The following is a 25475-nucleotide window of genomic DNA, read 5'->3' on the forward strand; positions in this document are numbered from 1 at the left end:
CTTCCTTCTACCAAAGAAATGTTCACTGTCCATGGTAAATCCTTGGTAAACCAATGTATTGAGAAATGTGTCGTCTTTATGTTTATTTATTGTTAGGCATCTTTTTAAGATTTTGCTGTTTAAATAAACATTTGCATTCCAGTCTACTAGATTTTACACTTTATACTGTGGAGGACGTCGTTTGTGTGTTATTAACGTAATCCAGACAAGTATTGGGTTACAGACAGCTGTGTGCCTGTTGGAAGTATTACTGCACATAGGATTGCAAAACATCTCTGGTTTAGGCAATGGAGCCGCTCAGTGAATGTTGGGGTCAAATGTTTGTCCAGTACTGCAGGCTCAGTATTTTCCCCGCTGTGAACTATCTGTTTGTCAGGCATCCCTACAGCCATTGGCTGTCTGAGGTTGGCCCTTTAGACTCAGCTGGTCCATCTATAAAAGCCATGTAGCCCCAGGTGAGGCACACGGAGGGGTATGCCAGAATGGGGAGCCTGGAGTGGACCTTGTTTCTGGGGCTTTGTGCTGCAGGAACTGTGACCTGTGCCAGAAGGGATTATTTCATAGGAATTAAAGAGATTCAGTGGGATTATGCTCCCAGTGGAATTAACCAGATTCATAACAGAACTATCAAGGATGATGAGTAAGTTTATGAATGCTTTATCGATTTTTCCTTTAATTATATATCCATGAGCATTCAGCAGTCCATTACATAGACATAGTACAATAGAACTGTTGCTTTTAAACATCAGAAAAATGGAATTTAGCAAATCCTACAGTTTATCTCATATTTTATCTCAACAGAAGATAAAAAATATGCATAGAATAATTCAAGGAGCATATGAAAAATGTCAAATGTCTTTCGGAACAAGCTTCATGGTTTCTCTCTGTTTCTCAGACATGCAAGAATGCTCCTGGAGAGAGGAGAAAATCGGATTGGGCGCACATACAAAAAGGCTGTGTATGTCCAGTACACAGATGCTTCTTATCAGAAAGAGATAGAAAAACTGAAGTGGCTGGGCTTCCTGGGGCCTGTGATTTGTGCCGAGGAGGATGATGTTGTGTACGTGCATCTGAAGAACATGGCCAGTCGCAAATACTCCATCCACCCCCATGGCTTCCATTACAACAAGACTAATGAAGGTCTTCATATGTTCTTAGCTTTTTTTTCTGGTTCATATAAATCAATGGAATATTCACATGAATCAATTATTTTATTCACCTGTGTATCTGATATACGTGTATTTAAATCCATAGTGATTAATATTCACATATTTCAAAGTCACTCTGCAGCTATTGAGGTGTTAAATATGATGCTTGAGAATACAGTGTCCAGATCTATGTGTAGTACTATGACTTTGTGGTGGTTAAGATTTCATTTGGTCATTTTCCAGGTGCTTTATACCCAGACAACACAACCCCAAATGAGAAAATAGGAGATGCTGTGGACCCTGGAAAGACCTTCACCTACACTTGGATCCTTGACCCTTCCCATGCCCCTAATAAAGATGATACAAACTGCCTGACTCGAGTGTACCACTCACATGTCAACGCTATTAATGACATTTCATCTGGTCTGATTGGGCCACTCATTATTTGTAAAAAGGGTATGTGCCAAGTACTTCAATGTAATTTAAAAATGTTTTCAAAAAGGAATGTACTGAAGAGTTGTTTTTTTTTATCAATGTTCTAGGCACGATGGACGTCTATGGTGATAAGAGTGCAGATTACCTGTATGCCCTGATGTTCACAGTGTCTGATGAAAACTTGAGCTGGTACCTTGAAGAGAACATCAAGACTTACTGCACAGCTCCTACCAGAGTGGACAAGGCAGATGAAAGCTTTGTGGAAAGCAACAGAATGCCTTGTGAGCACTGAATGTATATTTGTATATGTGAGAGGTCAAAAACTGACAAATTCATGCAATCATTGATATATCAGCTATGATTGTCTAATTTTATGCCAGAAATGTCTAGGTTCAATGTGAATACATTGTTTTCCAGCAATCAATGGCTATATGTATGGAAATCTGCCTGACCTCGGTGTATGCGTGGGCAATAAGATCCAGTGGCACCTGTTCAGCATTGGAAATGAAGCAGACATCCACTCAATCCACTTCCATGGACAGATATTGACTGACCGTCGCCACCATGTGGACACAGTCAGCCTTTTCCCGGCATCCTTTGTAAATGTGGATATGGAGGCTGACAAACCAGGACAGTGGCTGATCAGTTGTGAGAACACAAATTATGTGCATGGTAATGTTTCCTTTTATATTTTATACATGATCGATATTTTAACCAATCTGAAAAGTGGATTAGATTAGTGGATTAGTGCTTTAACACTTTAAACATTAGACATTTTTAATGTTCAATAACTGCATTTATTTTGTCACCCTGGAATGAAAGAATTATGTGTAGGTTTGATCATCTTTGTATTTTTAACATTTTTTAGCTGGAATGCAAGCAATTCTTGAAATTAAGAAATGCTTCCCTGAGGTTCACAAGCCCCGGCCACATGGTGAGACAAGGCAGTACTACATAGCAGCTGAAGAGGTGGACTGGGACTATGGACCAACACAGATGAACCTTTACTCGGGTGTCCCACTGACAACTGATGAGTAAGTAGTCCAGTCTGTGCTTCTGTTCGTTTCAAAGAAGTAATGAGAACCAATTAGCTTAATTTGGGCTTTTCATCCCTGACACACAGGGACGCCAAGACCTTCTTTGAGAATAGTAATAACCGCATCGGGGGGAAATACAAGAAAGCAAAATATGTGGAGTACACAGATGACACCTTCACCAAGCCCAAGGAGAGAACTTCTGAAGAGCAACATTTAGGAATCCTAGGTAGACCCTCAAGCTTGAACTTTAGCTAGAGATACAGTAGAGATACGACCAAACATGAGTTGTTTCCTTAGGCCCAGTGATTAGAGCAGAAGAAGAGGACACCATTAGGGTGACGTTTAAGAACAAGGCCACACGACCCTACACCATGCAACCACATGGGGTCCAATATGAAATTCAAGAGGAGGGAACCCTCTATCATAATGTCTTGGAAGGTACACATGACTTATTTGAATAATTTGAATGTTAAAGTCAGACAAATCATTAATGCAGTGTTCTCTGTCAATACAGAATCCTACACGGCCAAGAAACTGCGGGAAATAAAGAAGTTGCCGAGTAAGCACATATTTATTCATGTTCTGGGATTTTTGTCGGAATGACGTGCATCAAGTTACGAGGATTTTCAGGATTGCTTAACCACATGCAGGTTTACGGGGTTGTTCGTGATAAGACCTTGGAAAATTTGGGACTCAAAGGCTCAAAACAAACAAAGACAGGTCCAGAGTTCATGCAGATTAAAAGTCTTGAATTACGCAATGATCAGGCGGGTTTGAAATGTACCCATCTCACATTTTCCACAATTTAGCACACAATGATAATATTTATAAGATGATAGCATTTGCCATTCTAACATTCGGGGTGTATGACCTGCCTCTCCAGGGCTGGTGACCCCACCGCCTGCTTCACTGGTTCGCCCTGGTAGCACCTACACATACACTTGGGTGATTCCAAAAGGCGCTGGACCCACGGCCGATGACCCAGACTGTATTAATCACCTGTATTACTCTGCTGTGGACCCGGCCAGGGACACCAACTCAGGACTTGTTGGGCCTCTGCTGGTCTGCAAGCCCAAAACCTTAAAATCAGGGAAGCAGGTAAAATGTAAAAAGTAAAATAAAAAATGCGGAAATGTGATTACAATTTGTTCAAGGCATGTATGGAATTGTTACATATTTAAGATATGTTTACTTTTTAATGGTATGAGTCTGAAGAATGTATTTTTTATTATAGAAAAATGTCAATAAGGAGTTTCATCTGCTGGCTACCATTTTTGATGAAAATTTAAGCTGGTACTTGGATGACAACATCAAGAAGTTTACAAAGTCTCCGAGTACTGTGAAAAAAGATGATGAAGACTTCCAGGAGTCCAACAAAATGCATGGTTAGTAACATTAAACCATACCCAAGCACTTAAATTGAACCATTAAGTTATTAGTACACAGTTATCCATTAAAAAATATTCTTGCTTCCATAGCCATGAATGGATTCCTTTATGGAAACCTCCCAGGACTGAGCATGTGCAAAAATGACAAGGTTTCATGGCATCTGTATGGGCTTGGTTCTTCACTGGATATCCATGGCATTTACTTTGAGGGCAACAGGTTCCTCTACAAGAGCACCAGGAGAGATGTTCTCAACCTTTTCCCTCACATCTCGGAAACAGTTGTGATGGAGCCAGACAGCATGGGTGATTAGTCAAGTTTGTCACTGTTTATCCTGGTTCATTAAAGCTACCCTGTAACTTTTGTTCCATTTGACACTTTGAACAAGGCTTGAATGTATGAATGCATTCAACAATCAGTGTGTCTGATGATTAAAGGGAACTTTGAAGTGGTTTGTAAGACCACAGACCATTATGCTGCCGGGATGAGAGCCAATTACACTGTAGAGAAGTGCCGATTTTGGAGCGGCCAGTCTGAGATCATGCTCCACCAGAAAAAGTACTACATAGCCGCGGTGGAGGTGGAGTGGGACTACTCCCCAACTCGGACCTGGGAGGCTGAGATGTACCATGGCCTTCAAAACAGGTACCCACAGGCAGAACCCAGAGAATCGATGTTTTTCCCAGGGTTGCTGATTACTGATTGCAGCTCACTCTTCCAGTCCAGGCAACACCTTCCTCAGTCAGAATAGTGGACTCATCGGTTCCAAATACAAGAAAGTTGTGTACAGGGAATACACAGATGAAAAGTTTACCAAAGAGAAGCAGAGAGCTCCAGATGAGGAGCATTTAGGCATAATGGGTAACTAACTAAAATGCTTTCTTTTTTATTGTTATTTATTTATTGCCAAAAATATAAAAGTAATTGTGTTGTTAGGCCCCTTTTACTAGGCCCCAAATAAACTGAAGACCGTTTTTTTCTCCCATCCTCATCAAGGCCCAATGATTCATGCAAAGATTGGGGACAAGGTGAAAGTGGTCTTCAAAAACATGGCGAGCAGACCATATTCTATCCATGCCCATGGAGTGAAGACAGAGAAATCTGAGATTTTAGAAACAAAACCAGGTATAAAATGATGCATTGAACCGTTTGGCAGTCAGCGCCATTTCAGGGGTGTTTAACATTCACTGACTCGTTTTGGGGGGTCCTTGCTATGTAAAAAGTCTTTTGAGTATTTTGTTTAGGTGAAACCCAGACATACACTTGGTACATAACCAAGAATGCAGGGCCCACGGAGGAGCAGGAAGAGTGCAGTGTTGGAGCCTATTACTCCTCAGTGGATGTAAATAAGGTGAGACTCACACAGTAAAGACTGAGCTCCAGGTTTGAAGTATTGATCAAGCATCATGCATCACTGCTGGACCGAGATGATTTCATTAAATGAATTAACATTTGATGAAGGTATCATATTAAAGTTAATAGAAGGAAATCATTACACGTTGCAGCTTTCTTGTTCTTGGGTTACTGTATTGAAAATGATTGATAGAAACGTGTACTTTTCTGTAGGATTTGTTCAGTGGCTTGATTGGGCCATTGGTCATTTGCAGGAGGAGCTGGGCAAGGGCACTGAACCTAAAGAAGGAGATTGAGGAGTTTGCTCTGCTCTTTTTGGTGTTTGACGAGAACGAGTCTTGGTATCTGGAAGACAATATTAAAACCTACATCAGAAACCCAAGCAAAAACCTGAAAGAGAGTGAAGAGTTTATTGAGAGCAACAAAATGCACGGTGAGTGTCATACACACAATAACATTTTGTTATTCTTATTTCATATGAATTGCTTGGCAGGATATGGGACTAAATTGATCACATTGTGAAATCTGTATGCTGACCGCAGCGATAAATGGACTGGTGTATGGGAATCTAAAGGGACTGGACATGGAGGTGGGAGACAAAGTCTACTGGTACCTGATGGGCATGGGAAATGAAGTGGATGTTCACACAGCACATTTCCACGGGCACAGCTTTGATTACAAGGTAAAAGGCCCTTGCTTTCCCATAATAATAAGAATAAAGAAATCTCTATACTGAATACTGAATTAGAAATATTTTATATATATATATATATATATTGATAAGAATCAACATGCTGATAGCAGAAAGCAAGCAGCACAGTGTACACACACAGACACACATTCATGCAATTTATAAAAGGCCTGTTGTCCTTCATTACAGATAAGCGGGAAGCACCGTGCCGATGTCTTTGAACTGTTCCCCGGCACCTTCCAGACAGTGGACATGCGCCCACAATACCCAGGAACCTGGTTCCTGCACTGCCACGTCACAGACCACATCAAGGCAGGCATGGAGACCACCTACACTGTAAAAGAAAAGGGTAAGTCTGGCCACTGAGGTCATTTATGATACATTTCAAATGTTCTATGAAAAATAGATGCTTCTCTGACGCTTTCTTTTCCTTTCTTCAGAAAAGAAAAAGGGAATATTCGGACGCTGAAACAGAAAGAATAGAAAGGGATGGCATGTCTGTAACACAACAAAAGCAGTCAGTTTAATCTTGTAAACGCCAAACCCCCACGATCATCAAGTCACAATTTCAGCCCCTCCTAGCCATTGTGCACGAGATAATACTGTATACAACAAGTATGGAATGATGACTGACCAGGAATGTGTGTTTTATGCTTTTAATCGGAGTAGTCTAAGCAAAAGGCTTCACAGTGTACAACACAATTTATGAGGATATCACTCTTGGCTCAATTAAAAACAAAATTCAGCACTTGCTGATTCACTACTAATTTAGTATCATTCATAAGCTTTGCTTGTCATGCAACACGTTCTTATCAGTAACACACACAGCTGTGATACAGGGTCAGTTTCCTGTTAATGGATTAAGCCTAGCGAAAAAGGGAAAGTGTCATTTGTCATTGTGAAACACAACTTTGGTGGCTGTATGTGAGTTTTTGAGATTTGCTGAATTCTGGCCTGTGGTGTCCATGTCACCCCAGAGGCCTGCCTCTCCTACGGGCACAAGATATGTAAAGCCACTGATCAAATAAGAAGCCATGAAATTATGTTCTGGTTTGAACTATGATGACCAACTAATTACCAGAAGGACCTCAATGTTAAGTGTCATTTATATCAGTAAGCTTTACTATGATTTATTTAGGATTTAATTACTGCGACATTAAACAACAGTTTAATAAAAGTATACAGTCATATTTATACTAAATAATATATATATTTAAAAATATAAAAAGTTCAAAGGGATAAAATTAGTTAAAACATGCATTTGTCAGTAAAGTTGTGCTTTAACCCTAGACCCTAGAGATAAAGGCGGCCTCAGGGGTAAAATGGACCTCGGGGACTTCTGGGATTATTCTATTGTTTAAGGATAAGGATGCCATACGGAATCACGGAACAAGCACTTTTCCAGTTTACAGTTTGATTGTCTAAAGGCTTAGTGTTTTAAAATTAAGGCTCGACATTCAGCAGTTGTCCTGTGCATAAAGAAGGCTTGTCCAGCTGCAGTCCCAGGAAGTTGTGTCATCTCAGATCATGAGGTTTCTCTGGCTGCACTCCAGCAAATGAGGGAGAAAGAAATGTGCTGTGCCGTCGTCCGGCAACAGGTCCAGAAACTCCAGCGGGTTCAACTCCATGGCGACCACGACAAGAGTCTCTATGGTTTCAACAGAAACAGAACTATATGTACACAAAGATACACATATAAACCAAAAAATTAAACCAAGAGCTTATAGAAGAGTTTATAGAAATCAACCTTCCCTGTGCACATCTACAGCTTTCACTACATCTCTGTTTTTCATTTAAATAATATTATGGGCTGACACACCAAATTTGATTAAAAGCATTGATTTAAAAATTATTTTGGCACCAATACCACAATTTTGGAAAAATATAGATTATGCATATAAATGTTGCAAAGGTGAAAATAGCCTAGGTAAGACACTATGAACCAGAAGATCACAAAGTCACAGGTTCAAACCCCACTTACTACCATTGTGTCCCTCAGCCACCTAACCCTGAGTGTCTCCAGGGGGGACTGTCTCTGTCACTACTGACTGTAAGTCGCTAGGGATAAGGGCATCTGAAAAATGCCATAAATGTAAATGTGGGATCATTAATTCATCACAACAATATAAAGGTTGAGTGGCTGTGTGTACCTTTTAGAGCCGACAGCAGAACAGTGTTCTCCCCTTCGGCTGCTCTGGTTCTCTTACAGAGCTCAGGAAAAAGCTTCTGCCACCACAGAGGCTGAAATCAATAGCAACCACAAGACACTCATGTTGGTATGGAAGTGCACAATATCTGTGCCTTCAATAACTGTGTCTTCAAACATATGAATGAAACATATGTATAACACTCATACGTATGAGTGTTATACGCACTGTGCTGTATGCAAAAGCCAAATATTTGTAAAATAGCTAACTTGACTCTGATTCAGAATGTGCAGCAAACCAGGATCCACTCAACAGGTACCATTTTATCATTCTGAAGCTCGTGGTTGGCAAACGGGATGATGGCCTGTGGGCAGCGGTCCAGCAGTTGCTCGATGGAGCTCTCGTGGTGACCCAGCTTGGTGGCGCAGAGCACGTGTACACTCAATCCGGCATCGTCCGCGTCCGACAGCTGCTCAAGGAGTGGTAGGATGGACGAAACATCCAAGGTGGGACCACACAGGAGAGACTACAAACAGAAATGACAGCGGTCATTTTAGATTTACAGTAGCAAATGTCTTTGCCGAATTGGAAAATTATAAAACGTGATATACATTCAGTCTAATCATAAGCAGGAGAGGAAACCTGAGAATATTTACACTTTACTTTTTTTGCATTAATAATGTAAATAAAGATTTAAAAACAAATGGAATGCATTTTAACGTAACAATTTTTGCTAAATGTTTTACTTTGCTCAATGTGAAAGCACTAAAAAGTACAAAAAGACTTTAAATGGTAATTTATAATTAATTAAGAATCTGGTTGACCTGATCTGACATCATACTCACCTGTAGCTTCTGCAGGTCTTCCTGGTGATCCTGGGTGATGTTAAACTGAACTGGGGTCAGAATACTCAACCAGGGGTACAGCACCCCATAATGGGAGCAGGAATTGATCTAAAAGAAAAAATAAACAAAAATAATGGAATAAAGCGTTTAGCAATAGCCTAAAGAATAAACTTGACATTCAAGTGATTCTGTTATATTTTGACATTTAACAAAAATAAAATATATACTGATGGAAGTAGTGACAAATATATGGAGGGCTAGGAGTGCCAAAATTAAATTGATAAACACATTAAAAATACAATTAATACAAATTAATACATTCAATAATAAAAAATAGTTACAAATTATTTAAAATAAAAAAATATATTTGACATTAATTCTAACAGTTGAAAATGAAAACAAATTAATTAATTGTTTGATAAAATTTGTTATATTGAAATATGCCACAACTGATTTAATCTTTAATTCAATGCATCGGTCAGTCTGACCAATCAAAGTAAGATGGCAGGACTAATGCTGATCTAGCCTGATCTTGTACAGATGATTGGTTTGGTCTGAAGCGCTACCATTCATGGTCATTTTCCAGTAGAGCTGGTAAGGGACATGCTAGGATTAGTATACTACATAATGGCAGGGGATGCTGTACATGAAAATGTAGCGGGGAAAGCGGAGGAATTTATTGATCTAGTTGTACTTAATTTGGCAGGTAGCACTCATGAATGGTAGCGCCATGCTGGAAAGGATTGGTAAGCGTTCACTTACTTTGATGGGTTGTACTGACAGATAGAAGTAATTCATGATGTACTGAATGTGGCCAAATTAAATAAATTCTAAAATATTTAAATAGGTCACAGTTAATGAATAGGTTTTTTATTTCCCATTTTTAAATAACTCATGACACATTGTATTATTTAATTATTTATGTATGTAATTTTGGTGCTCGTAGGACTCCATATGATGAGGTGAAAGTTCTGACAAACTGGCAATTCACCAGGCTACCAGCAAATGAAATAAGATGTTTTAACATAAGATGCTCTGACTTTCCTACCAAATCTTCTGCTGTTTTGAGTGACTTCATGCCCAAATGGTCCTGGTGGGTGATGCGGTCGATGTAGACAGAAGTGAGACGGAACAGCAGCTCCTGGATGACAGTGTCCTGAGACGAGGCCACCAGCAGAGACTCCCAGAAGTCAACCAGCAGCTGGGGGCAGCCCTTAGGCTCCCTGCCATCCTTACAAAGCTCCTAACACACACACACACACACACACACACACACACACACACACACACACACACACACACACACACAGGGATTTATGACACCCATGCAGCATGACAATGTTGTACTGGATTATAATGATTCAAATGAGTGTAAATTCAGATCTTGGGTCTCACCTGGAAGAAGAGATCAGCTTCGTCCAGCTTCACCTTGTTGTTCTCATGCAGTGCAACGGTGGCTGCCACCAGCAGGCCATCCTGTGTGTCCCTGAGGTACCATGCCAGGGCAGTGGGCACCACATCTTTACCCCTGCCCTGCAAAAGCAGTTTGGGCTCCTCAATGAAGCCATAAACCTGCAGCATCTGCGAGGATGAGGACAAAAGGATTATATGGTAACTGTAGCCCAGTACCACACTTAACCACACTGCCATTTTGCTCAGATTAACCATTTTTTTCTATCCTTTACAAATACATTCAGAACTGATGTCTACACCTCTGCGTGGCGGTCCATCTGTTGCTTGTAGAGATCCATGTTGCCAATTCGCAGCGCCAGGGCCGCCTTGGTCAGGGTGAGGGTTACGGAGGGAGCGCTGGAGGCCTCCAGCCGTCCCAGGTGTGTCAGGGCGAAGGCTGGGTTGGCGTTTTGCATGAAGGGGCTGCAGACCACGTGCGGCAGCTGTGCCGGCTCGGCCATGCTGAAGATGTTCAGGACTGTGTCGGCTGTTTCCTGTGAGCAGAAGCTTTTCAGATTTCATGGTGAAAATGGACACCACAAAAAAAAAAAAAAGAGAATATTTAGAAGCACTGACTTCACTGAGCTCCTCCATGCTCTCCTCATACAGGGAGTGTTTCAGGAAGAAGATGAACCCTTTCCCATATTCCAGGGCTGAGTCGGTGGCAGGCTTATTCCTCTCAATGACCTCTGTAACGGACAGGCCGGACATTTTGTAATATGGAAGTGCTAGGTGGCAGTCCCTCTTATCCAAGCTGAAGTGAAAGAAAAAAATAAATTCAGTATTGCATAGGAAAATTCAACCAACCAATCAACAGGAGATCAATTTAGCTGACTGGTCTTACTGGAGTGATGCTCTCACTAAAAGACTGTTAAACTCAAACACTTCATTTTCACCCTAAACAACTTGACATTTCACAATAAATCTGCCAATTTAGCACATTTGTATTGTCTCATCGGTTTCTCCTGAAAAATCTTGAACCAATGCACAGCCACTTTGAAGCATCTTGTCTGGTGTTGATCATGTTTAGTGTACAGAGATTTTTAGTTTTTTTTAATACTTTACTTTACTTTACTTTATTTAGCAGACGCTTTTATCCAAAGCGACTTACAATAGGAAGACACCAGCAATTCTCGTTCGATTTCTATAGAATATCGAGTTTACAAACTAAGAGCCCTGATAAGGCTTAGACTTGTCATTGAAGAGCATGCTCAGAGATTGTTAGGTGCTAGACTAAGAAAAATTATAATGTATTTATACATTTTGTATTTGTTTATTCAATGTGTACGCATGTGCTTGTGTAAGTGTTAGATTTGTCTGTAATATTTTTGGAATAAGAGGGTTTTCACCTTCTTCTTAAAAGTGGTGATAGTCTCGGCTAGTCGTGTGGAGGAGGGCAGGTTGTTCCACCAGCCAGGGACAACAACGGAGAACAGACATGATTGGAATCGGAGACCCCGTGAAGAAGGAATTTTTAGTCTCCTTTCATTTGCCGATCTGAGAGAGCGTGCAGGAGTGTAGCTAGGTAGTAGTGTGTTGATGTAGGAGGGCGCAGTTCCATTTACAGCCCTGTAGGCAAGCATCAAGGATTTGAACTCAATGCGAGCAGCTACCGGGAGCCAGTGGAGGGAGGTAAGAAGAGGTGTAACATGGGTGTATTTTGGCTGATTGAAAATGAGACGAGCTGCCATATTTTGGATCATCTGGAGTGGTTTTATGGTGACTGCAGAGGCTCCAGCCAGGAGAGAGTTACAATAGTCGAGTTTGGAGATGACCATTGCCTGGACGAGGAGCTGCGTAGCCTGTTGTGAGAGAAAAGGCCGAATCTTGCGAATGTTGTAGAGAGTGAACCTGCAGGATCTGGAGATCGCAGCAACATGATGGTTCAAACTCAGTTTGTTATCTATCCAAACTCCAAGGCTTTTTGCAGATGCCGTGGGTGTTAACAATAGCGATCCAATTTGAATTGAAAGGTTTTGCTGAGGAGAATTGTTGCCCGGAAAGATCAGAATCTCGGTTTTGGATAGGTTGAGTTGGAGGTGTCGCTCAGACATCCATGCCGATATGTCTGAGAGGCAGGCCGAAATTTTTGTCGCTATAGTGGCATCTTCTGGGGGGAATGACATATAGAGCTGGGTGTCATCAGCATAAGAGTGATAGGAGAAGCCATGTGATTGGATGATGTGACCAAGTGAGCGAGTGTATATTGAGAATAGAAGGGGGCCAAGGACAGAGCCTTGTGGAATCCCTGTGGTTACCCTAGAGAGGACAGATGTCTCACCTCCCCACGATACCTGTCGTAAAGGTAAGAGGTGAACCAATCTAGTACGGTTCCTGTGACTCCTAAATCAGAGAGTGTGGTGAGAAGAATTTCGTGGTTAACTGTATTGAAGGCAGCAGATAGATCAAGTAGGACAAGGACTGATGATCTGCGGGCAGCTCTTGCAGCACGAAGGTCGTCCATCATTGCCAGGAGGGAGGTTTCAGTAGAATGCCCTTTCCTGAAACCAGACTGAAAAGGGTCAAGAAGATCATGTTTGTGGAGAAATGAGGAAAGTTGAGCCAGGACTGCTCTTTCAAGAATTTTTGAAAGAAAAGGAAGGTTGGAGACTGGGCGGTAGCTATCCAGTAGAGATGGGTTTAATGTGGGTTTTTTGAGCAGGGGAGTAATGACAGCCTGTTTGAAAGCAGTGGGGAATGTTCCTGTTGTGAGTGAGGAGTTTAAGACATGTGTCAGACCAGATAATATGGTGGGCTGTATGGACTGAAGGAGGTGTGAGGGGATTGGATCCAGGGTGACTAGACTGGAGAAATTTAGACACGTCTGATTCAGAGAGGGGAGTAAAGGAAGACAGATTCCTGTTTTCAGAGGTAACAGCAGGACGGGGTCTGGGGTTAGGTGGTGAGAATTGTTTGCTAATGTCAGCCACCTTTTCTGTGAAGAAGGTAGCAAAGTCTTCAGATGAGAGAGAAGTGGAGGGGGGAGGGGGTGTAAATACTGATTGTAAGTCGCTCTGGATAAGGGCGTCTCATAAATGCTGTAAATGTAAATGTGAGTGTAATTATGTGCAATCTTTTTTTATTTTTATAAATGCACTATAGTAGGTCTGTGTGAAACAGCATTTAAAAACACTGTATACTGTGTATACACTTTGAATCAGAATCTTGAACAGCATTTGCTGTTTTGTTTGTAGCTGAAATACACTGTACTAATAAAATCAGAATTAATTTATTTACTCCGCTGCGTTTTGAAGCCTAAGGACTGGTAAAGAATACAGGAGCAGTGCTGACCGGCTGAAGCAGTCCCCAAGTTGGGCGCAGCTCTCTCTGAAGGCCTGCTGGATGAGGGACCTCTCTGTTGGGTCAAGGTCGGGGTCCAGCAACGATGCCCGCAGCAGCAGGTGGGCTTCACTCAAAAGGTGAACACAGCTCAAGGAGAACGGGTCTGACAGAGCGTACTTTTTACTGTACTCAACCTGTCACACGCACAGCAGAGAAGAAATTAAGTTCTATATGTATATCGTTGGTCAGATACTAACACAAATATGATGGCTTTCTGTGTGGCTGATACACTACCATTTCCCCATAAAGCGTGAGGGTGGGCATGGTGTTCACCACGTAGAGGTTCCAGCCATGGCTTTTCTCGCTGGGCTCTTTGGGTTTGACAAATGAGGCCTTCCTGGAGCTGCCATGACAGGGAGCAAAGAAAGACATTCAGCACCTGACCAACCAAAGCACTACACTGTCAATAATGCAAATCCTGATTAATTATTTGGGGACTGAACATTTATGGGGACAGTTTAGTTTTAAATTTCATGAACAAATTTAACAAATGCATTTGTTGACACCAAAAAAAAAATATATATATATATAAAAATGCAAAAATGTCATTGCAGTTAATTTATCCGCAAAGCAATAAACCTGAATTTACAGTACAAACCACGGTATGTATTTATGAACATTTATTTGTGGATTTTTTTTAATCTTTTCAGATGGTCCTCCTTTTTTTTTTTTTTTTTTTCTTCAAAAAGGCAGCCAATCATCTGATTTAATGTGTGTGATTTAATGTTGACAGCATTGTGCTACTTTCACACACTGCTGTGGTCTCTTGGAAGGAATTGCAAAAATTCCTTCATGAAATGAATCATGACTAAAATATTATTTAATTAATTATTATATAATTAATTATGATATATATATATATATATATATATATATATATATATATATATATATATATATATATATATATATATATATATATATATATATATATATATATATATATAAAAATAAATAAACGCAAATTCTCCAGTTTATTGTTCCTGAGTCAAGAAATATATGTGAATAGTGTGATATTTATTCAGGGATTTTGAAACTAAACTATCACCATAAACATCCACTATGTCCCTTTTTGAACAGTGACACAAAATTATATCTGCTGTATGCAGCAATGTATTGGCTTGTTTTAATATGAAACAGCATATTTAAAACCCCATTTTACATTAAAAACAGTAACATTGTAATTTATGTAATATTCTAATTAAAGTACACAATAGAGTACAAAAATGCCAATATGATTGCATTTTTGTGCGAACAATTTTAAAAGATCATATTCCCATGTTCTCTATGGAAATGTATTTGTTTTTTCCCCTTAAATGTCAGACTTAATGAAAACAAAGCCCTCTTTTACGAACAGGGTACGAATAGAGGGCTTAGTAGCCGGGTCATTAGTCTTGGGCTTGTGGCCGCTGGCAGGAATTTGGTGAGTAACATACACTTATTTCAGGAATACAGACAGTTAAAAAGCACACACAAAAACGCATACACAGCCATGACAGCACCGGAGCTGCTTCATTTCTCTTTGTGCTTTCGTGTCTCATGACTTCAAATGAGTCTCATGTGATTGTGCTTTCAGTGGGCGGAGTCGGGACCCTCACCCGCGCCCAACTGGATTAGTACAGACAGGAACATGGGTCGCTTGGAAGAAAACAGCATGTGATGCTCCTCGGCTTTCCCAACTGAAACTGTGTCACTACATCGCCAGCCCTATACTTTGTGTTTTCGATATGTTCTCTTCTGTTGTGTGTATGTGTGTTTCCATTTTAGGCTGACTGAGGGGAGGGGCTTTCTGATTGCTGACTCTGCCCTGCCACCTTGTGACCCGCCCACAGGAGGCACGTAAGGAAGCCTAGTGCTCGAAGAGGAGGCGAGAGTGGAGATTGGAGTGGAGAGATATAGGGACGCCTCTGTTGAGACATTCTGTTCGGTGTTGTCATCTGTGCTTCTCCCCTTCTGTGTGTGTTGTGTTCTTCCTCTCCGTATGTAGCACTATTTGGGTTTGGTTGTTTGACTCGCCTCCCTATACTGAAAATAAATGCACTATTATTTCATTTGTTTTGTGTGAATCCCAGCCTATTACCCTTCCTTCGCTGTCAATGTCCTCTGCTCCATGATGGGAACATGAAAGGGAGCAATTAGCGATTAGTTTTTAAGCAAAGGTTTGGGCCATGCAGGGGACAAATCCTGGAGGGCTCCCACTGAGTGACTTACAGGAAGGACCTGGACAGGAGGTTCTCCAGGGTGGTGTTGCTGGATGGCTCTATACCTACCGCTTGGAAAAACCCTGTCAGGGTTTTAAAATCTTTCGGTTCACTAAAACAAAGGTTACAGCATGGAGTTACAATAACCCGGCATGTACACTGAAAGAGCCCAAATGTCCCACAGAGCACACTGCAAGCATACTACAGTACATGTCTGTGGCACCAGAAGCTGCAATGACACAATCGATTCTTGTGAATGTACTGTTTACCATTTCTCAGAAACTTATATTATTTACTGCAAATGATAAAAAAAAAAAAAGGTTTCGAATTGAACACAATTATGCGGAAGCTTCAGAGGTTGACCTACAGTGATCTCCTGACCGGCCTCTCAGTCTCTTCTTTGCTCTCAACGTCGGCGGCCGTCAGCAGGACAATGTGGTTCCTGTTCTGGCAGAGGGCCTTCAGCCCGATAAAGAGCTGGATGCGCAGGGCACACACCTCCATGGCGTAGGGAGGACAGGCCTGGCATAAACACGGAGAACCCAGAACGTTCAGGGATACTGTAGTACCAGAGCATTACAGACCGCCTCGGCCTAGTTCCTGAACGAGACAGCCTGCATTTTCACAGCCTCACCTTCATGGTGGTATCAATGTAAGGGTCCTCCACCCTCGCTGCTACTGCACTGCACCGCACGGAGAAACACTGCAGCGTGGTTCTGTGAGAGTAAAACACAACGAGAGTAAACCACACCGTAGGCAAGCATCTCCTACACCGTAGGAGAGCGCACGCTTACTTGGTGATGACATGAAGGAAGTGGGCAGTGAGCACCGCCTGCAGGGCCTTCTCTGGGTACTGGTAGGCAGATATCAGCTCCACCGCGTTCTTGAGGCTGTACATGTAGCCGATATTGGGCAAGGAGAAGAAGCAGAACACACACGCTGGTTCGGTTGGCTCCTCCTTGCCACCCTCCTGCTGGCCTATACAGCACAGATTGGCGCTCAAGAGAAATGCCACTCCGGCAATCGGGTGAATGGGAAATGGGGAGCAGGAATTCTCCGCACTCACTGGTAAACATGGGGTACAGCTGTAGTGAATGCAGGCAGGTGTCTTCCACGCTGCAGCCTTGGAAGAAATCTGGGGCAAATCGCCTATTAACGAAAGAAAAAGGAATTCAAAGCATTTCGTTGGCAGGTTATTTCAAGTCGGAAATATATCAACTTCCCTCGAGGTCAGAACAGCACAGTTGCTGAGTATTTGCAAACGGCAGCTTAAGACTTTACTTAAGGCTACTTGTAACTTTCTAATAGTCTGATTAAGGTAAGAAAAACTAAGCAAATACCAAGACCAAGCAAACAAAATGATTGTATTCATAGTTGGGGTCCTACTAAACCAGAGCTGCTTCATTAATGGTAACTTGAAAGCACGTCGGTTTTGGATAAGGTTCTCTGCCAAATGCCATAAATGTAAAATGTAAATCTTTAATTGCAAGCCTTGTAAGAGCTATAATTAGTGTTATTTTGTACTGGGCGACAGCCATGCTGCACGTGATTGTGTTGTCCGGCTGTACAGCTTTCGCTCTCCCAGTGGTGGCCTAGCAACAGGAAGATTAAATCCCGAACGGTCAAGGTGCCACTCGAGTCCCCGTCCCCATGCACTGGTCCACGGGCGACCTTCATGGTGGCCCACTGCTCACACAACATCGGTTGTGTTCCATCTATCACAAGGACAAATCAATCACATTTTTCTTTCTTCATTTTGACATCTCAAGAACGCCTCAGTTGTTGGTGCAAATGTTCCATTTGACTCAAAGATGAACAGGTTAGATTTTGATGGTCAAAGTTGAACGTCACTAATGGTGGCAAAACGTGTGAGGGCTCCACCAACAACACTGGTTTATGGAGGCATAGAACCGTGAGCGATTTCCATCTCCGTTCGCATGTCACATCACCTCACTCGAGCAAACTAACTGGACCAGCACCTGTACAAGACATATGTGACTCCCATGTCCTTGCGCGTCTCACTCTCCAGCCCAGTCCACTCCAGAGACACAGACACGCCGCAGGCCTTGGCCTGTTCACCCAGCATCTCCTGGTGCCGTGGGAACATGATGAAGTCGTCCACATCTTGGGGACCCACCTCTGCTTTTGCCTCTGTGAAATGAATATCAGAAAACATTTAACAAGAGTAGCACGCAAGTGTTAGTAATAGCTGGTTAAGTATTTATATACTTTACACTGATACCTGAGTCCTGGCAGTCTGCGAGCGTGACCATGTCTTCGGGTATGAGGGCATGTCCTTGCCCCTCCTGAGGCTCTTGGTTGGGCTGCAGGTGCTCCAGCTTGACCACCAGAACTTCCAGCTCTGCTTGCAGGGCAACATAGCCCGCACATAGAGCCACCTGCGATGGAGTCCAGCTGGGCACATGCAAGATGAGGAAACGCTCGAAGTCCAGGACAGACAAGTGCTCGCTCAATGTCTGCTGACGGAGGCTAAAGAGGACCAGATTTTTGGAGCAGCCCACCAGCAGGTCGCCTGTGAGGGGACAACAGGCCATGCACTGTGGTAGTTCAAACAAGGGAATCTCAATGATCTCCATCTGCTCCTTTGGGTCACCACGGAGCGTGGAGGCGCTCCGCAGGAAGTGCCCGAGCAGGCGGACTCCAATGCGCGTCTTCTCTGCTGCCTGGTATCGCCAGTTGGTGTAGGCCCGGAGGTACGTGGCTTGGTTTTTCTCCTCTATGGTAACAAGATAGTCCCCTTGTGAGAAAAAATAAAGAAGAAAAAGAAGAAAAACATTTTTTAAGTCTGGATACATATGGTAGTAGTCTAGTGGGTAAACTTAGATGCACCTACTCATTTATGGGAATTTTTTTACATGAAAGAGGGAAACTGAAGACACAGGACTCTGAAGGACACAGGACATCAAAAATAACAAACACGGCAAAAAGGTTTGTGATGCTCCAAAGCAGGGAGCAGTATTTCACACTCTTGACAGTTAAGACTTCTACACTGAACATGTTCCTATTATTTCAATCATAATGAGCATCTCATGAAGCAGTTTTTGAGCAAAACCGCCATGATGGTAAAAAAAAAAGAGACTCATCAAACATACTTTCTCCTGCCACAAAAAAAAAACTGTAAATATGTTTGTCGCATTGGATTCTTCGAAATGGCTCCATAAGTGCCACCGAGTAGGTGACATGTAGTGCAAATTGATGCATAAAGAAACATTTCCAGAATGTGGAGCTCCGGCTTCGCCTCAGCGTTTTGTCGAGCGACGTGGGCACGGGGGTCGGGGTTCGGGGTTCGGGACGACGTCCCGCGCGGCACCCACCCACTCGGCTGTGCACGACGCTCCGCACCGCGCCCATCGTGGCGAAGCGGCAGATGAGGGGACAGCCCTCCTCCCGCAGCTGGTACGCCTCGATCTTGCATCCCCCCGCGGAGACGGCGAACAGCGCGTCGCCGCCGCAGCACACCAGCCCGGGCTCCTGCTCCGTGGGCACGATCTGCTGCGACGCGAACGGGTGGCTGTTGTAGACGTGAACCATGGTCCGTCGCACCATCACCGAGCCTGATCGACGTCACATGTCCGGCCGTCTTGTGATGGTCGTTTCCTGGCGGTTCGGCTTCCTGCTACGCGCGGCGGTGCGAGGCTGTAAAAGCGACTACGCGCCGCCACCTTCACCGCGAAGCATTTTCAAAATGTTCTTACAAAGCGAAACATCTCAGCGTGCTGAGGGTTCCTTTACTTCCTCATACCGGCGCAGCTGATTGGCTGGTTTTACTGTCAATTACTCTACGTCGGCTTCTTATTGGCTACTTTCAGCGTCGCGATGCAGCTTCACAACATGAGTAACAAACAGAAAACCAACAACAACGAATCATATTATATCGGATTCTTCATTGTTATGCATTCTGATGAAGTAAAAAAAAACTGAAAGGCTTCCGGGGGAGCACTGTGCACTGGGGGAGTGAATGGGGGAAGCGGGTATAAAATCAGAAAAACAAAGAGAAAATGCAGACAAAATCAATTTATTTCTATGGCTTTGGGGCTCTGCACACAGGCAACGTCCCACCAAGCCATTAAGTCGTTTAGACATCATGCCATTAACTCATTTAGACATCATGCCATTAACTCAATTAGACATCATTCTTTTCATAGTTTATGAATGAATGGGACGCTTCACTCCAGGACAGTTTGGGGCAGCTGGTGGAGGCCTTGAGGTCTTCTCAGACGATGGAGGTAGTGTAACCACCGTCCCGACTGGCGGACTGCTACGTACCTCCTGTTACACAGAATAATTCACTAATAACTCATTATCATCATGTTGTCTGAATTTGTGATGCAAATATTTGTTTATTCTTACCACTGATTCATAGATTTCACATTGGACAGTAATAATTGGATTTTTCCTTTCCCTTAATTCATCTGAAATATGTGAGCCAGAGCAATACCCCAGGCGCTGGGTAAAAGAAAGTAAAAAGAAAAACATAACACACAGTCAAACAAAGTCACTGCGGTGAGAAAATGTAGGTCTGTAAAACTCACAATAAACTGCACTTACTGCATTGGATTTGTCTGTTTTGCAGGAATCAAGCTTAGTTGTGCTCTCCAAACAGTCGGCCTCCCGTATAATAAAATTATAAAAGAAGGCCGGGCCAATAACCCACTGTGGGAGAGAAGGGAAAAAACGAGAATTGCTTCACTTGCAGAGCACACAAAGAACATGATCTGGCCAGCAAATTCTTCATTATTGTTATCACTGGAGGACAAGTGGACACAAACCACCACTGGTGCCTTCAAATGTATTGAAATAGCATAAGTTAAAGTAGAGTGATTTATAAAATGAATAGAAATGCTCAAAACATTGAAGGCTAACAACTTCCATCAGGTGAAACACAGTGACTAAACACGAGAGGACCGTTAAAAATGCTTGCTGTATAGTTGTGTTGCCTTGTAGTTCTGTCCTTTTTTTATGATAATCAGATTATGATAATGTTGTCTGTGGTATTTCTGGAAAATAAATCCCGGTTGCAGATTCCCGATGACATTAAGCGATCAAAAACATCAGAGACAGATTCAGGTCGGAGTGTGAAAAATAATGTGTTATTAAGTCACCCAAGGAGGGTATAAGATTTGAAACAGTTATACAACAGTTATGTCACTACGTAATAACTAATAAGTAAAAAGGAACAACAGACTTTGCATAATGTAGTGGAGTAAAAAATATGATATTTTACTTTGAAATTGAAGTAGAGTTAAAGTAAAAAGTTTCTCCAGAGAGAAAGTGCAGATACATAAAAAGATAAATAAATGACATTTGCAGTAGTGAATGACATTTACTTCTTTACTGTCCACCTCTACAAACCACATACTAGAGTTAAAGTACTTATAAGTTTTACTCTAGTAAAAGACTTCCATTTAAACATCTATGTAATTGCTACTAGGTTTTGCAAAATGCATATACTTTACTTATGTAGAGTATTTTAAGTAAAATGTAACCGTGAAATGGAAATACAGGTAATACAGGTAAAGTACAGCTAGAACAATGATACAGTAACAAATTACATTTACCTTGTTACCGTCCCCCTTGGTTATTACAAATATAAGAATACATTTCTCTTAGATCTGAAGATTCCAGGAATCTCTTGAGCGGACATGCACGTCTATACTTCCTTACAGAAACTGTGTTTTTTTTAGAACATACCTGCATAGATGCTTTTGTCACGCTGACCAGCACAAAGTCCTTTGGTTGCTCGCTTTCCTTGTTGAATTTTTCCAGTGATAATTTCACTCCCTCGACCACAGACGAATCATTCAGTGCTACTGAAGATACGCAATCTGGGCATATCATATGCACCTCTTTTCCTGGGACTGAAAGACAACATGTTGTATAAAAAAAGAGACGTTTGCAGAAGGATTCAGTTAATGTTGAACACTTCGAACCGTCAAACCTGGGCGAAGGCTGCAGTTGTAGCTTTGAAGCTGAACCAAGTGGTCCAGAACAAGGACTGATACATCACACTGTCCATGTACCTGTCAAGAAATCACCGAAGGTGAGGTTAGACATTCCAATATACTTTGAACCTCATTTCGGATTGGCTGCTGTGCTATGAGGTTTGACATGACAAGATTAGTGACAGCTCAGGCATAAAAGGAACTGATTTCATCATAGAATTTTCTCAATAAGGTTAGTGAAGCGTCACGAGTAATTATGGCCCATACTTGACCCTCACAGCAATTTCCCTCTGCAGTCATTGTAACCTCTGACCTTGCGTTAACCTGGCGTGACTGATAAGCTGAATTTGAGCTGTATCGGAGTGAGACATCATTTCCACTGGATTGCATACAGAATGCCTCCGTCAGCGCCCCTCAACACCTTTCACAAGAGTTTCAGAAAACATTTTGACACCATAGCAAACGTGATATTGAGTCTTGTGTGTCTTCTGTGTCCTACTAGAAGTGTTATGTCTTTTTTTGTTCAGGTCTTGGTTGACACACCCATGTCTTCATTAAAAATGGTGGCACAATGTAGGTTTCCAGATGCTTCCAGATTCAGCGTCACACTCCAATCAGATCATATTAAAACATTAAAGGCCACTTTACTTTACTTTACTTTACTTTACTCGAGGGTGGTAGTAGCCTAGTGGGTAACACACTCGCCTATGAACCTGAAGACCCAGGTTCAAATCCCACTTACTACCATTGTGTCCCTGAGAAAGTCACTTAACCTTGAGTGTCTCCAGGGGGGGGACTGTCCCTGTAACTACTGATTGTTAGTCGCTCTGGATAATGGCGTCTGATAAATGCTGTAAATGTTAATGTAAATGCAGATGCTTTTATCTAAAGTGACTTACAAGTCACCAGCTATTCTCTTTCGGTTTTCATAGATTTTGAGTTACAAAACTAAGAGCCCTGATAAGGCCTAACTTATGAAGAATATTTCATGCTAGCGAATTAAATGCTAGATGAAATTTTTTATTTTTTTGTGTGAGTGTGTGTGCATGTGTGTGTGTTAGTGTTAGACTCGTTTGAGATGGGTCTCGGATAAGAATTTAATCGTGCTCGGTATATTGTACTCTGCACATTTACTTGAACTTTAACTTGGGACAAACATCCTGCTTTCGGGCCTTTGCCCGTAACCCGTTTGCCTTTTCTGACCGCATACGCACTTCCATCAACATTGTGCAAGCTACAGATTAGGAAAGGGACACACTTATCAGACGCTTCTGTCTGAAACAGCCTGTTTGGCTATTTTAATAGTGAGGGTTTTAGTGTGTCCCCAAATTCCAATTGGAAATGACAGCTGTCACTCAGTCCCTTCCTAATGACCCGGTCTATAATAAAGCTGCCATTCAGCACAGTCCGGCCTTTGCCAATAAGGAAGAAAGAAATGAACGGACTTACTGGCAAGTCTGAATATGATCTGATCCGACACGACGTCCAGTTCTTCCTGCTGACGACATGGCAGTCTGTTTCTGACACGTCGAGCACCAGGTTGTAGAGACTGCCACCGCCCTCCTGGAAGCAGCAGTCACGCGTTTTACTGTCGCGCGTTTATTACGATACGAGTCGACTCGACTCGACTCGACTCACCCTCGGCTCCACGCCCACGTCGTGGATCTGCTGCAGCCCGAGGACGTAGCCCGTGTCCCGGTCCGCGTTGAGCTGGCGCAGCGCGTCCTCCGCCGTCTCCCCCACGGGCCGGTCCCGGCACCCCGGGGTGCCGCCCGCCGTCGCCAGCGCCAGGCAGAGGAGGCAGGACGAGAGCAGCGGCCGCGGTGACATGATCGCGTCGTGGAGTGGCGCCTGGGGACACGCGGGCTCCGCTTTATAACGCAGGCTTGCGTCACGCTGCGTGGCTCATTTCCACGGTGATTCACCGCACTGGATGATGGAATCAAATGCATTCTAACAATATGCAGAAACAGAACTAAATGCTGTCCTGCATACTTCGTTATGTCCCAGATAACTTATTAAACTGTCTAGCAGGAGAGGAGCTGAAGGAAAAAAGCATCGTGGAAAATGCCCCCATAGTGAATTAAGACTTGTTTCCTCCATGCCTCTCTGATGGTCATCTTTGTCCTTGTCTTTGGGCTTGAGCAAGTGACACTTGGGAAGGGACGTTTGTAATGTTTTGTAGGTCTCTCCAGACTGAGAAAGGGTCTGAGAAAGGCCTTTTTTTAAGGCGTTTTACCCTGGTTATTGTATGTACAGGTCTTGGTTGACACACCCATGTCTTCATTAAAAATGGTGGCACAATGTAGGTTTCCAGATGCTTCCAGATGCAGCGTCACACTCCAATAAGATCATATTAAAACATTAAAGGCCACTTTACTTACCTTTACTTTATTTTACTCTACTTTACTCGGAAGACGCTTTTATCCAAAGCGACTTACAAGAGGAAGACACCAGCAATTCTCATTTGGTTTTCATAGATTTTGAGTTACAAAACTAAGAGCCCAGATAAGGCCTAACTTGTCAGGAAAAGAACATGCTAGGGAATGAAGTGCTAGACTTATTTATTTTTATTTTATTTTTGTGCAGTGTATGTGTGTGTGTTAGTGTTAGACTCGTCTGAAATACTTTTTAAACAAGTGAGTTTTTCAACTGCTTCTTAAAGGTGGTAGTAGTCTCGACTAGTCAAATGGAGCAGGACAAGTTGTTCCACCAGCCAGGGACAACAAAGGAGAACAGAGACCATTGCCTGGACGAGGAGCTGCGTAGCCTGTTGCGAGAGAAAAGGCCGAATCTTGCGAATGTTGTAGAGAGTGAACCTGCAGAATCTGGAGATCCTAGCAACAGGATGGTTCAGACTCAGTTTGTCATCAATCCAAACTCCAAGGCTTTTTGCAGACGCCGTGGGTGTTAACAGTAGCGAGACAATTTGAATTGAGGGGTTTTGCTGAGGGGAGTTTTTGCGTGAAAAGATCAGAATCTCTGAATCTCTAATTAACAATCTCACATATCATTAAAACTATAAGAACAAAAGGAAATGCCTGATGTGAGGTTCCCATAGCAACAAATCTCTGCCTCGTAGGAGACTAATATCAATGATCCTGAAATAATTTTGGCGGAATCCTTGTAAACCTTAACCATGTGCTAAATGACTTAGTAAAGGTAAGGTTGTACAGAAAAAGGACACCATAGCAATAGATCTCTAATGTTTAAAGTATCCACTCAGCATGGCTCATGTGGACCTCTGCAAATATTCTTTATTTAGGGCTTGCGTAACATTGCAGGAATTTTGCTGGGCGTTAAAACAACAACAGTAATAATAATACAGATATTTTCTTTGTTAGTAATGGTTTATAAGAGGGGAGGTGCTCTCTGAATCAATGAGTCTTGAAGTCAGAAAGAAATGAAGCTGCCAGATAGCAATCAATGGCTGTACCACTAGACCTGATAATAAATTAATTACACCCATAGGAGA

At 42.5% G+C, this 25475-nt stretch overlaps 3 protein-coding genes across 5 annotated transcripts; 1 reads left to right on the forward strand and 2 right to left on the reverse strand.

Moving 5' to 3' along the window:
• Positions 1–451: 451 nt before the first annotated feature.
• On the forward strand, positions 452–6817 carry cp (ceruloplasmin). The gene is made up of 20 exons (XM_028999961.1): positions 452–640; positions 896–1140; positions 1392–1604; positions 1691–1864; positions 2001–2255; positions 2452–2617; positions 2707–2846; positions 2918–3058; positions 3135–3179; positions 3504–3718; positions 3855–4005; positions 4099–4311; positions 4444–4651; positions 4728–4867; positions 5003–5131; positions 5251–5357; positions 5573–5792; positions 5902–6041; positions 6240–6399; positions 6491–6817. The coding sequence occupies exons 1-20, from the start codon at positions 483–485 to the stop codon at positions 6517–6519; spliced, it is 3249 nt and encodes a 1082-aa protein (XP_028855794.1). The 5' UTR covers positions 452–482; the 3' UTR covers positions 6520–6817.
• On the reverse strand, positions 6693–19941 carry hps3 (HPS3 biogenesis of lysosomal organelles complex 2 subunit 1). Of its 3 annotated transcripts, XM_028999962.1 has the most exons (18): positions 19373–19941; positions 18280–18795; positions 18017–18188; positions 17104–17186; positions 16832–17015; positions 16672–16753; positions 16405–16559; positions 16048–16149; positions 14071–14179; positions 13786–13970; positions 11071–11248; positions 10755–10988; positions 10438–10623; positions 10091–10285; positions 9043–9150; positions 8517–8723; positions 8201–8291; positions 6693–7698 (listed from the first exon to the last, which is right to left on the reverse strand). In XM_028999962.1, the coding sequence occupies exons 1-18, from the start codon at positions 19602–19604 to the stop codon at positions 7571–7573; spliced, it is 3147 nt and encodes a 1048-aa protein (XP_028855795.1). In that variant the 5' UTR covers positions 19605–19941; the 3' UTR covers positions 6693–7570. The 3 variants fall into 3 exon arrangements, with proteins under 3 accessions (XP_028855795.1, XP_028855796.1, XP_028855797.1); XM_028999963.1 differs by lacking the exon at positions 16048–16149; XM_028999964.1 differs by lacking the exons at positions 6693–7698; positions 8201–8291 and having other exon boundaries at positions 8583–8723; positions 10087–10285.
• Positions 19942–20057: 116 nt separating this feature from the next.
• Positions 20058–23862, reverse strand: LOC114801733 (fetuin-B-like). The gene is made up of 7 exons (XM_028999997.1): positions 23639–23862; positions 23450–23563; positions 21997–22078; positions 21750–21916; positions 20607–20711; positions 20409–20504; positions 20058–20327 (listed from the first exon to the last, which is right to left on the reverse strand). The coding sequence occupies exons 1-7, from the start codon at positions 23828–23830 to the stop codon at positions 20205–20207; spliced, it is 879 nt and encodes a 292-aa protein (XP_028855830.1). The 5' UTR covers positions 23831–23862; the 3' UTR covers positions 20058–20204.
• Between the last annotated feature and the right edge of the window lie 1613 nt (positions 23863–25475).

This window comes from Denticeps clupeoides, chromosome 13 (genome assembly GCF_900700375.1).
Source record: "Denticeps clupeoides chromosome 13, fDenClu1.1, whole genome shotgun sequence".
NCBI classification, from domain to species: domain Eukaryota; kingdom Metazoa; phylum Chordata; class Actinopteri; order Clupeiformes; family Denticipitidae; genus Denticeps; species Denticeps clupeoides.